The sequence below is a fragment of the Choloepus didactylus genome, chromosome 6, assembly GCF_015220235.1.
Source record: "Choloepus didactylus isolate mChoDid1 chromosome 6, mChoDid1.pri, whole genome shotgun sequence".
In the NCBI taxonomy this organism is placed as follows: Eukaryota; Metazoa; Chordata; class Mammalia; order Pilosa; family Megalonychidae; genus Choloepus; species Choloepus didactylus.
Window position 1 is genome coordinate 65,242,535 of NC_051312.1, and position 12,424 is coordinate 65,254,958.

The following is a 12,424-nucleotide window of genomic DNA, read 5'->3' on the forward strand; positions in this document are numbered from 1 at the left end:
CAGAAATGAAACATAGAAATCCAAGTTTTACCCATCGAGCGAGATAGAAACTAGAAGGAAAAAGTGGTTGCTCTGGAAGCTAGAATAAGCCTTCTGATTATTCTTTCCTCTAGGAAAGAACACGCTTTGAGAATTTGGGGCCCCAGTTGACAGGAAAGTCAAGTGAAGATGGAAAGCTGGGCCCAGGTGTCATCGACCTTACTCGGCCAGAAGATGCAGAGGGTGAGTGGCTTTTCCGTAGCAATTTTCTGCTGCTCCATGTGTTTCTAAAGATGTGTCTGAGTTAGATATAGGATCCTTATGGTCTTTCTTAGGAGTCACCAACTAGAGTTTCTAGGCAAAGCAGAGGAGTTGCTAATCTTCATTATTTTTATAGGTGAGGACTTTGAGAAGCAGTTAGATCCTGTATTACTAAGCATATGGCAATCCAAATTCTTCAAGATGCCATTTTAAAGTTTTAAAATCAAAGTACCCCCTATATTTCAATAAACAACAGAAGTCTGTGTTTCTTCTGTCTCGTTGCATTCTTATTTAAAAACACGCAGAGGAGGATTTTTTTTTTTTTAACTCCAAATCAGTTGATACTCAGGTGCAATCAGACCATCTGGGGGACTAAATGATAGTTTGCAGCAGATTTGACATAACATTAATTTCCTGAGGAAGGCTACCCCAGCCTTTGTCTGTGTACTAACTATTATTATAAAGTCTTTTGAAAGTCTGAGTGGAAACACTAGCTTCATTCTTAGTATGTTTACCCACAGCACTATCTATGCCTGTCTGCTCCTCTTCCTTTTTGTTTGTTTGTTTTAATGCACAAGCAGCAGATCAGCAGAAATTGCTCCCCAGAGGTTGGGTACAATTTATGAGTTGGTCAGCACTTTGGTAGTAACGTTGCCTGGTTATTTACAGTGTCACCATCACAGAGTAGGAACTGGTTTTCCCGTTAGCTGTTCCTTTGGCAAAATCCCTCCTACCAGACAGGGAAGATTAATTTGTTCTCTTTAGAGTAATACAATACTTTAACCCATCTCAGGTCCCAAGCCGAAGTCCTTCCTTCGGCAGGATTTCTTCCAGGATTCTAATCCCTTGAAAATACATGAAGACATTTCAAATCAGCATCTGAACTGGGCATGGCTGCTAGTGATAGCTTGGGGCCATCCCAGCAGTTCAGAAATCCCTGGCAGGAGACTAAGAGATGGGTAGTATAGGCATGAGGAAGCACTTCAGAGAGTTTCCAGGAGACAGACTTTTTCATACCAGTAGGACCAACTAATGTTTGATGGTAGTCCTGGGGACAAGGTGTTAACATAATTTCTGATCAGTCTGTGCATGTATGAGAAAGAGAGAGATTGATAGGGAGAGAAGAGACAAGGAGGAGGAGGAGGAAAAGGAGGATGAGAGGGATGAAGAAGACTCAAAACCACGGAAAAACGTCTTCTGAGAGTGCACTTGAAGGAACAGGTTTTTCCACTGCTGCAGACTTGTCCTAGGGAGCCAGAGGCCAAATGATGAGGCCTGCCCAATTAACCATCTGCCTGCAGCACAGAGACTGTGGCTGGCATAAAAGTCTGTGTGAAGGTGTTTCAGGTGCCTATCCCAGTTTGTTAGGAAGATTGTTCTGTAGAGTAGCTTGTCTTTGATCTCACTTATCAAAATAGATATTTTTCATCATTTTGGAGTATTTAGTCTGTTCGTTACCCATAGACTAGGAGCTGCAGAATTGTAGTACCTTACCATTGCTGTAACAGACTTTTCTTCATCCATCATTGACCTTTCTTCATTTTTGTTCTCAGCTCTACAATGGGCATAAAAATAATTTCCTATCAATAATAATGAGATAGTCTAGTTGACATCATGTGCTTAGTAGGCTAAAAATCATGGTCAGAGTTAGTAACTATTATGAAAAGAGAAAAGGTAAACCTTAATTGTTGAGAAACTTATCACATAGAAATATCTTTGGAAATTCCATTCATTACCCAGTCTGTAGTGAATGACTACAAATTCAAAACGTTTTTTAAGTAAACATTTGAGTCAGAGAATGTGCTGTTTTTTTCATACATTTTCTAATTTAAACCTTATACAACTCTATAAAAAAGTTACTGTTATGTTTTGCATTCTACAGTGGAAAAAATTGAGGCTGAGAGCAACTAACAGACTTGCCATAGGACTCATAGCTAGCAAGGATAGAGCTGAGATTTGATCCCAGGCAGCCTGGCTCCGGATCCTAAGCTCTTAAATACTGTGCTAAACTGCACCCCCATGTATATGCAGATAACTGTATAGTGCCTTCATTTTTCTGACCAGACGCCTTGTGGCCTTCCTCAGTATGGCCTGTTTCCTCTCCCCTAAATATAGCTGATCATGCCACAAACCAGCTCTCTTGTTACTCTGTCACACAGAGCAGCAACGCCTGATGAGTGTAATTGTAGAAGGGCTGGAGTGGCCCAGGAGCTTAAGGCGTGTGTGAAAACCTTCTTCAGAAGCTTGCTCAGAGTTGCCATTGAGACCTTGTGGGCTTTTGGGGGACTGTGAGTTCATGAATGGAATCAGGTTACCTGCTCTAATACGGACAGAAGGGCAATGCCTTTGCGAGGACTGCTGGGATGGAGAGCAGCCTTCTGCTGACTTGAGGATTATTTCCTGGCATCTGTTCAAGTGAGAGCTGATTGCAAAGTCTGCTTGAGTTACTTACAGTTCATATTAAAGTCAGAGTAGATAATAGGTACACATAATACTTTCTCCACTTTGCACCTTCATATTTCCCTTAGCAGGAAATGTAAGAAGTTACCAGAATAACTCAAAAATTCAATCACTCACTCAGCCTATAGTCCAAAAAAGCATTTATTAAATGCCTAGAATGTGCCAGCTTCTGAACTAGACACTGAATATACCATGGAAAACAAAGCAGACATGTCCTTGACCTCTTGGAGCACAGTCTAGTGAGGGAAAACAGAAAATTAAAAGGTAAATCAACAAGCACATACATAATTATCATTGAGAAAAGTTCTATGAGGAAGAGGACTAAATTTTCTTGGTGCTGTCCCAGAGAATTCAGAGAGAGACTTACTTAGTTAAGCGCAGTTGACATGTGAGTTCTGTGGTTCTAGCCCAGGATGTCCTCCTCAATCCATACATGGTCACCTCCATGATTCCTCTGGCTTTTCCATCCCGTTCACCCATGGGGCTTCTGAAATGACTAAATGAAGTCAGCTTAGAAAACAAGGCCTGTTCCAGCCAAGCTTCCCAGGAAAATGTCTGCCAGTCTTGAAAATGACAATATCACAAGTATGCAACTTGTAGACTTTTTCAAAGCACTGGGCATGAAGGCAGTAGGAGAAAGGTCACCAAAGGAAGCAGCTGTGCATGTATATTAACCACTCATTAAAAATCAAATGACAAAACCAGAAGCAAGGAAAATAGAAATTAAAAATATAAAAGGCAAATGCCTTCAAAACTTTATTTTTAAAGTCCAGCTGTTTTTTGGCTTGAATGTGACAAGACAGCATTTCTTGTTCACCATGATATTTATAAAACTACAAATTTGTTGGTGCTGAGGACTTAGGAAACATGTTTAACATCTTGTCATACTTGGAATCAGTTGAAGGCTTAGTATGTATTGAGTACCCAAAATTTGTTAGCTCCTATATAGGGCATGTAAGGAAGTGAGGACTGGATTAGTTGAGTCTGTCTCCATATATTTAGAGTGATAAATAGCCGTGTTAACTTCTCATGGACTTTTCTTATGGGATTCCTCCCTCCTTGTTCTGCTTGGGCAAGAGTGCAATTCTTATCCCAGCTCGCCTAATTTCAAGGTTGCATAGCATAGAATGGGCTCTGGTCTGGTTATTGGGAAATATGGATAGAAGTTCCTTTGCCAAGTGACTGCAAACAAGTGACTAATGCCTCTGGGCTTCAGTTTCTTTATCTTTTAAAGGAAGTATATTGGATTGGATTATCTCTAAGGTCCCAACTAGAGTACACAGAGTATTTTTCTTATAGGAAAGGCGATCTGACTATAGCAGTGTTCCTTAGTTTTTTCAGAGAAATAAATGTAGAGAGCAATTCCTTGGAGTGTATATTTGTGCCCCTTTTTAAATCCAGAGTTTTTAAGTCTCTTGAGGTTTCCACTTTTATTAACGAGAAGATTTCTCCAGTATTGTTTCCCAGTTACCTTTCACAGACAGGCCAATGCCTCCTTTTCTCTGCTCTGCTCTTGCTCAGCAGCAATAGTTGTGACATAGATTTTTTCTTATAGTCTTTCTACCCTGTTTCTCCTCTCTCTGACACCTGTGGCCTCATACTAGATAGTGTTTTTGTTTCTGTTTTGCAGTATGGCTTGGGTAAGAAAACATTATTCTAACCCCTCTTTTAATTTTCAAATCCAATGATTGGGTGCCGCCTCAGTTAGTGGCTGCACCTAATTTTGATGTAGGCAATAGTGGAATATAAGCCTACCATTTAAAGAGGAACTCTGACAAATAACTATCTTTGGCCAGATTTTTGGACCCTGGAGTGGAACTGTGATGATATTCTGTCCTTCGTGTATTAAAAACTTACATTGATTTGAATGGAAATGGATATATTACACCAAAAATAGCCCCTTTTAGTACTGTTGCTCTCAGATTCTCAGATTTGCTTAGAAGGGTTTTATGGATTTATACTGACTTTGTGAATTGGATTCCAGCCAGAATGGTGTTACTCTTCTGAAAGCTTCGTTTTGTGTATGAATTGATTGCTTCTAAGTTTTATATATCGGGATAGCTTTATTATTGTCAGCTTAAGCTCCCTCCCTGTTTATGGGCAAATAGCAGCCACTGCACCTTTTCCTCTTTTCTCTTCAAAATGCACCACTTGATATGGATGGACTCTCTTAAAATTCCTGCTCACCCTTTGATCCATCCACTAGGACATCTTAGAAGCTTTTCTCATCCCCCTTCTCCTCCCTAGATCCTTACTACTAGTGGAAAAGGAAGATTAATTTAGATGATACACAACTAAATCAACAAAGCAAAGAAAAGCTGTACAATAATCTGGGGTGGGATTTAAATGCTATAAGTGCTTATACTTTGGAATGTAACGGTCATTAGTTTAAGCCCACCAGGAATACAGTTCTTCACATTGCAACACTTAGTATCTCAGGATTAGAATAAAAGAGAAAGGTCTTCAACTCTAAAATTCCATCTAAGAAATCCTTTCTCATATCCCTGACAACTGATTATCTCACTCTGTTCGAATGCCTCAAATAGTCTGACAGAAAACTGAGTTTTTGAGAAGCACATTCCAATTCTAATTATTAGTACTCTATTATTTATAGTCAAAATTTGTCTCTGCTTCCTTGTAACTTCTACCTGTTGGTTTCAGTCTTACTTCTAAAAGAATAAAACTTATTTCTCCACATGACACTCCTTCAGATATTTGCTCAAGAACTAGGAAACTTAGTTGTTTCACCTGAGGCAAGGCACTTCCTTTCCCTAAATTTTCTCATCTGTAGATGAGGAAATTGATCTACATGGTTTCTAGATGACTGTTTTTTTAACTAATTTTACTGCCATATCATTGAAATCAACCATCTTGAAGTCTACTAGAATGTAACAAATATCAATATTAGAGACCACATCTTCTAAATGCATGCCCTTGCCGTAGAAATTTACCAGAGAAGAGATGCCTTTGTCTAAGAACATATCGAACTACTATAGCATATCCTAGGAATAAAAAATGGGAAATTGTACATATTAAAAGAAAAAGCCCAGATAAATCAGAAGAGAGACCAAACCAGAGCTCATGGGTTGTGGGGCATATGGATCTGTCCACGTATCTCAGGGAAAGGAATAGGCAAAGCAGTCACTATGGAACCAGCGGGCTGGAGTCTGAAGCCAGGATGTGTAACCAGGGGGACCTATCACATGGTAAAGACAGAGTAACAGCCACACCGGCTGGGAGATAAGCAAGTTCACAAAGCCTTTGGCTCTGGACTAACTCTGTTGTATGAGTATCACAAAAATGTATTTTACTGTGGATATAAACAGTTTTAGAGGATCCTGTACACCAGTTTATATCAGTACTATATATAAAGTGCAGCTCTCTTAAACAAGCAAATAAACTTCTCTTAAAGAAATATATTTGCAGTGTCTTAAAAGCTCCCAAATAACTTTTAATGTTGGTAGAAAACAATTTCCATTGAACCCTCCAAGTGATGAATAGTCCTGATGGGGCAAGAGAGTGAAATGTCAAGATTCTTGTATAACTCCATTCCTAATACTCCATAAAGGGAATTCAACCTGCTTCTCAGCGTCGCTGAAGCTAGAAATTGCTATCAAAGTCTCAGTCTCCCTTTAGTGGGAATGTTAGCCCTGCCCACTAGGTGCCTGCTCATTGGACTGCCTCCTCTGAAAAGATGTCAGTGACAATGTATATAAGCACCATAAAAATCTATCAATTTTTTTTTTTTTTTTTTTTTTTTTTACTGAATATCCTATACCCTGGGCAAGAAATGGTTGTCTATTCCATTACTAAATGTCCCCACACAAAAGTACTTCCCAACTTGCTAACAGCAACTGGGAGACAAAAGATTGATACCAGTAACCATGAGAATTAGACCCAAGACAAGAGCAGCCAACATGTTTCCCAGTGGGACTATAACATCGGTTCATGCTTCCTCAGCAGTTACATAGATCTGCTTCATATAAACTAACAAGTTGTAATAAACCATGGCTGATAGAGATCTACCTGCCATGCTTGTACAGACTCCGTAGCTTTTGCGGTGTGGACCTCGTCTAGTTCTCTGTCCCATAACTCCTACTCTCCTAGCACCAAGAGCCTCTTTACTTCCCACCTGACAGCTATAGAATTCCTACTAACCTTAGGCTGGTGGCATTTATAAAACATCAGGCCAAGTCTGAGTGTTCTTTCAATTCTTTCTTCCTAAGGTCAGGATTGGATTTAGAGAGACCAACCTTTCTGTTCTAACTTATTCTTAAAAACCAGTTACCCACCCAGCCTTTCCCATACCTACCCAGCCCTCCCACTTATAACACATTTTCTGTACATGAGTTCCTCTCCTTTTTTTTTTCTTTAAGATATTCTTATTTTTTCATGTCTTCTTCTTCTAAATTCCTTGTCTCATTTTACTCTGCTTGTCTAAGGTTAACTGTGCCTGCGTCTGTTGTTTATGCATGCTCTTTAGAGGTGCTTCTCCATAGACTGAATCTCGGTACCAGTACCCAGGTCTTTCCAACCAGCACCTGTCCCTACTTAGGAACTCCAATATTCAGTTTTGTCAATGTGATCAACCAAATTATAATTTACTGATCACCTCTTAAGTGCACAGCATTGCTATGGTCATGGGGGAAATATATATATATATATATTTTTTTTTGCTAGAATACCATTTATTTTCCAAGAGCTAATCATGTATTGGGATTACAAGGGTAGCACACATAGAAAGCAAAGCAACTTAAAATATTCTGTGTTGAATCATTAGAGAAACAGAAAAGGAAGTACTAATTACAGAAGGAAACTGCAGTATTTTGTGGACAGTAACGATTCTGGAAGGCCTGGTAGAAATTTGGCTGGAGAAAAGCTTAGATTTTGGGTAAGTATAGAGAAGGGGAAAAGTTTGAAGTTGAAGGAATAATCCAAGCAGATATAGAGATGGTAAAACACAGAGACATTCATAAGGAAGCTCCTGAAGGGAAGAATTACCTTTCTCATCTCTGTGTTCCCACTGAGCCCAGTACAAAACCTTGCGTATACTTGCGCTCTGTAAATATTTGTTGAATTTAATATTTTATAGAGATAGTAGTTAAGTCCCATATTGTGGAGGACCTTATATGCTAGGCTAAGGAATTTGGGCTTTGCTACCACATAAATAGGCATTAACCTTTAATTGTTCAAGATTGAGTTAGATTACATAGGGTAAGAATAATGCAAAATCAGCAGTGATATAGGTTGATCTTAGAGATCTGTTAGCCTCTTTATTTCTCTGTTCTCTTTAACATCCTCTGAGTGGGGTTATTTGACTAGGTCTCTTTCCATATTACATCATGAGTAAACTGAGCAGGTGTTAGGAGGGCTTTTCATTCAAAAATATTTAAAATTCTTGTTTCCTTCTCTCTTCCTGGATAAATTAATCATTTAAGTATGATTTTCACTTTTCTGTGACTGATCAATGCCTTACAAATCAGTCTTACACTTTTGCTTCTTGCTTAGGAGAATGATTTTTTCAATTGTTTTTGTTCAGTGGATGTTTACAACCTAGACATAATACTCCAAGATGGGTTATGGTACTAGAGAGAAGAGATTATGTAAGAATCCTTTAACATTTGCATTAAACTGTAGACTATTACATTTAGGAATAAGCTGTAAAAAGTAACTCTGAATTAAAACTTAATATCCCAAGTCTCAGCCCTGGAGAGAAGAATTTCATAAGCAATATATTCAACCATTTTAAATTTATACTAAAAATGCAAATTAAAGCTCACTGATGTATATATATATTTATTTTTTATTTATTTTTTTACTTTAATGGCAGAGAAATCACTTCATGCTGCTCCCATGTAAGGGAAGGTTGATCCTGCATGAGGACAAAATGAAAAAGGATGATAGCTACTCCATGCTACAGAGTTACAGATCTGTTAGTAGGGAAGAAACAACTTTCAAGTGTCCCTGAAATTCCCTTGCCCTCCATTCATTACATCTCCAGTCAATAATCCTAATCCTTTTTAATTAATGATTCCTTTGTAAAGATCTGACCCATATATTCGCAAGATAATATTCCCTTCCTTTTTTTCTGGCTTTGACTGGGTGTCATGGTCTTGTTACTCTTCCTACATATGGCAACTGGGGAGATATGAGATGATCTTTCTTGGTTGGGCCTTAAGCAAATTCACTGTGTTTTAGTTCTATATTGTAGTGAACCTTTTGAAAAATATTTTTAGCTTTTGGGCGGAAGAGAGGCTCCTTAAGGTGTAAATTGAACTTCCCAGCTAATCTGTGGGTACATTTTATAACTACTCTGAAAAACAGGGCTATGAAGTGTAGAAAACACTGCAAATGTATGGGGAAATACTAGAAAGGGAAGAAATATGAAGTAAGCACTAATATGTTCTTGGTACTGGAATAGGCATTCTATTACCACTATTCCCATTGCTACTGCTACTCTTTCTAAAGAGAACTACTATTTCATGAGTGGGTACTAGGTTCCAGTTACTGAGAAGGAAATTTGCATGTATTCCCATTCAATCCCCAAAAAGTTACTGCAAAGTGGAAATTATTAGCTCTCTTTTAGATAGAGGAAATACAGTTTAGAAAAGGGAAAAATTATGCCCAAGCTTCCTTAGCAAGGATAGATCAGATCTACAATTCAAACCCAGATTTATCTAACTATATAGTGTCTGAGCCATAACCGCCTTCCTTTTTCTCCAAGATGAAACTGATTGAGTTGGTCGCCTTTGTTGGAGTAGCTTTTCCCAATATTGATTTTCATTTAAAAGAATAAATTTTTTTTTGAGAAATAGAAATTTGTGAAAGTTGCTTTTTAAATCCTTAGAACCATACAAATTAGGTACATTTTAAATACTTTCACCAGAGTCTCAGAGTGAAGAAGTTTTGGTGACAAATTGGATTGATTGCCCATAATACTTGCACCGTCTCCTCCTATCACTATTTCCATGTCTGTAAACTTAAAATAAATTAGTTTTACCACACCCAGGACTGAATCTTTCGTTCTAATAAAAGACTGATCCCTTGAAACAAATGAAGTGTAATGAAGAATTTTTGAAGCCAAGTCTGGATTCCGTTCATTCATTTTGATGGCAAGTGTGAAGCTTTGGGGATAGTTACATTTGAATTCCCATTGTGATTTTCCCATTTAGTAACTGTGAAACTTGGGCAATTTACCTTAACTTCTCTAAACCTCAAAGTTTCTTCTTATGGAGTGAGACGTGTAGGCTAGATAATCTTTAAAATCTCTCTTATGTTAATGTTCTCTAATTCTATGAGTATGATTTATATATTTTTTAATGACTCTGCTACCTAGGGAAGGTCCCATCATATGTTTGTTTGAATGCTTGCATCAGTTATGTATTTTTACACATACCCCGCAGCATTAGAATAGCTTTCAGATTTAATATTCTCAAAAAGTTCAGACTTGCCGTACCATCCTCACAAGGTTCTCCTGGAAGTGAATAGGCTGGAATCTCAAAATTGTGCAGTGTGACAAGAAATAAAAGAAGTAAGATTAGAATCAATGATCTTTGATTCCCAAGCCATAGCTATGGATACATTTTCCCATTAAAGCCATTCTTATTTTACAGAGAGCTCAAGCAAGGTAAGACACTTAACAGAACATAAAATAAAATGAGATTTATACAAAATATGATCTCAGAAATTTTCATGTACTAATGCAACTTAGGGACATCTGACTCACTCTAAAATCCCCACTGCTCTTCCCTGTCTTGATAAACATTTGCATGTTTACCTTACGCCAGCCTGTGTATAGTCCCTGGGGATGCAGTTATCAGTAAGACACAATGCAATCTTTGCCCTTGTGAAGTGCACATCTAGTAAAGAAAGTGGGTACAAACAGCTGGAAATTTGAATAAAGTATGGCACATGTTAAGATGGAAGTTGGTGCAGGGTGCTGTGGGAGCCTAGAATACTTAGCCCAACCCAGCAACCAGTCAAGATTGCCTGAAGAAGATAATCCCAGAGGTTAGTCTTAAAGAAAGAGTGATTGCAAGGTGTATGGGAAATTCCAGGAAAAGGGAAAGCATGGATTCTCAGCGTGAAACAACATGGTGTGTAGAGAACTAGAAGTAGGTCAGTATTATAAAAGAAAATTTTGTCAAGCAGAGTGGCCTAAAATGAGGCTGGAGACATATTAGGGGGCCAGGTCATGGAGGGCCTTGTATACAGTGCTACAGAGTTTGGACTTTGTCTTCCAGGGATTAGGGAGCCATTGGAGAGTTTTAAATATCCGAGTGGCCTGGTAGAGTAGCATTTGTGATGGGTCACATGGCCTGAGATTAGGAAGAGCTATTTATGTGGAGGGTAAAGGAGTCAAAACTGGAAGTAAGAATGGCAGCCAGAAGGCTTGTGTTTATTATAGTCCAGCTGAGGGACAGTGAGGGCTAAGGCAATTGATGGATGTTAAAGACAGAAATGAGAGAATGGATTTAGTAGCATCTTTATTAACTCTGAGATTAATCTTGGTTTGTGCTATTTAATTTCATGTAGAATCTCTGGTAGTATATAAGATCAGATGAAGCCAGAAGTTTTTCTCCAGCCTCTGTATTCTCCAAGGGAATACTTGAACCTGAGCCTGGTTCTCCTGAAAACTTAGGAAGCCAGAACCTATTATTATCTTATTTCATCCCCAGTAGTCTCTGGTTCAAGCTTAAATGGCACCTTTTTGCCTGAACTCAACAGCTTATCAGCTTTCCTCCTGTGCATACCTACAGCACATAGATAAGTGAAATATTTAATGGTCTTTGCTACTTTCAGGTCATTAAAATAAAGAATTATATAAGCTATCCTAGCTTCCCTGGGATCCTATAGTTGAAACAAGATAAAGTGCTTTGTTTAGCTATCTGTGCAAAGCAAACATAACTTGAGAATTAAAAAAAAAAGTAAACATGGGTATTAAAACTGAATGTAAGAGACTCTTGAAAATACAGACTGGTATATCACTGGTTAGATTTTCTTTCATTTTGCAAAGGCACGAGCCACATGCATCAGCTCACCGCAAAGTCATTAAGCCTTTTTAAGCTCAGATGAAAAACATTAACAAATACCACAAAAGGCTTTAGTATAGCCCCTTTGTTCATTCACATATGGCACTTTATAACTCCTGCACCACTCTGGTCGTATGTTTGTTTAAGCTGCCTCCATCAGGCTGGTCCTGAAAGAACAAAAGACATCTTGAGCAATCCTAAGCAGGAAATGGACTAATCTAAACATGGTTTGTGACACTTTAAGTAGAATAGAAAGGGGAGGGATTGATTAGTCATTAATGTCCAATTGGCTCCATATGGATGTTGTGATAATGAAGCCTTTTTTCAGAGCAGTAGCAGTTATTGAATTAGAGGTTTATGTTTCCTCAGAGCTGACCTTAGGGAGTTCACTTTTGGTTTTTCTTGTTAATCTTTTAAAGAGAATGAAGTTTCTAATAGAAAAAATAGAAGAATTATCAGCAATAACACTTGCTCATAATCCTGCAACCAAGAAATGCATTAATTTAGCATCGTTTTAATTCCTGCTGTAATTTCTGCCCTTAGTGCTTTCTTTGCATGCACTTGCATCTTTGGTGGGGCAGTATTTCAGAGACAAATTGGAGAGTGGCACAAACTTCTTAACTGGTAATGTGGTCCTCTAATGTGCTTAGCTGTGCAGGGAAGTGGCAGCCGTACAGGGGGGAAAGTGATAT

At 38.4% G+C, this 12,424-nt stretch overlaps 1 protein-coding gene across 16 annotated transcripts in view; it reads left to right on the top strand.

Annotated features, from left to right (window-relative positions):
• SOX6 (SRY-box transcription factor 6) overlaps positions 1-12,424 on the top strand; it is a 652,380-nt gene that overhangs the window by 604,698 nt on the left and 35,258 nt on the right. For all 16 annotated transcript variants that reach the window (XM_037839347.1, XM_037839348.1, XM_037839337.1 and 13 more), the window contains one exon: positions 114-222. In XM_037839347.1, coding sequence (XP_037695275.1) covers positions 114-222 — 109 coding nt within the window. The remainder of the gene's footprint in view (positions 1-113; positions 223-12,424) is intronic.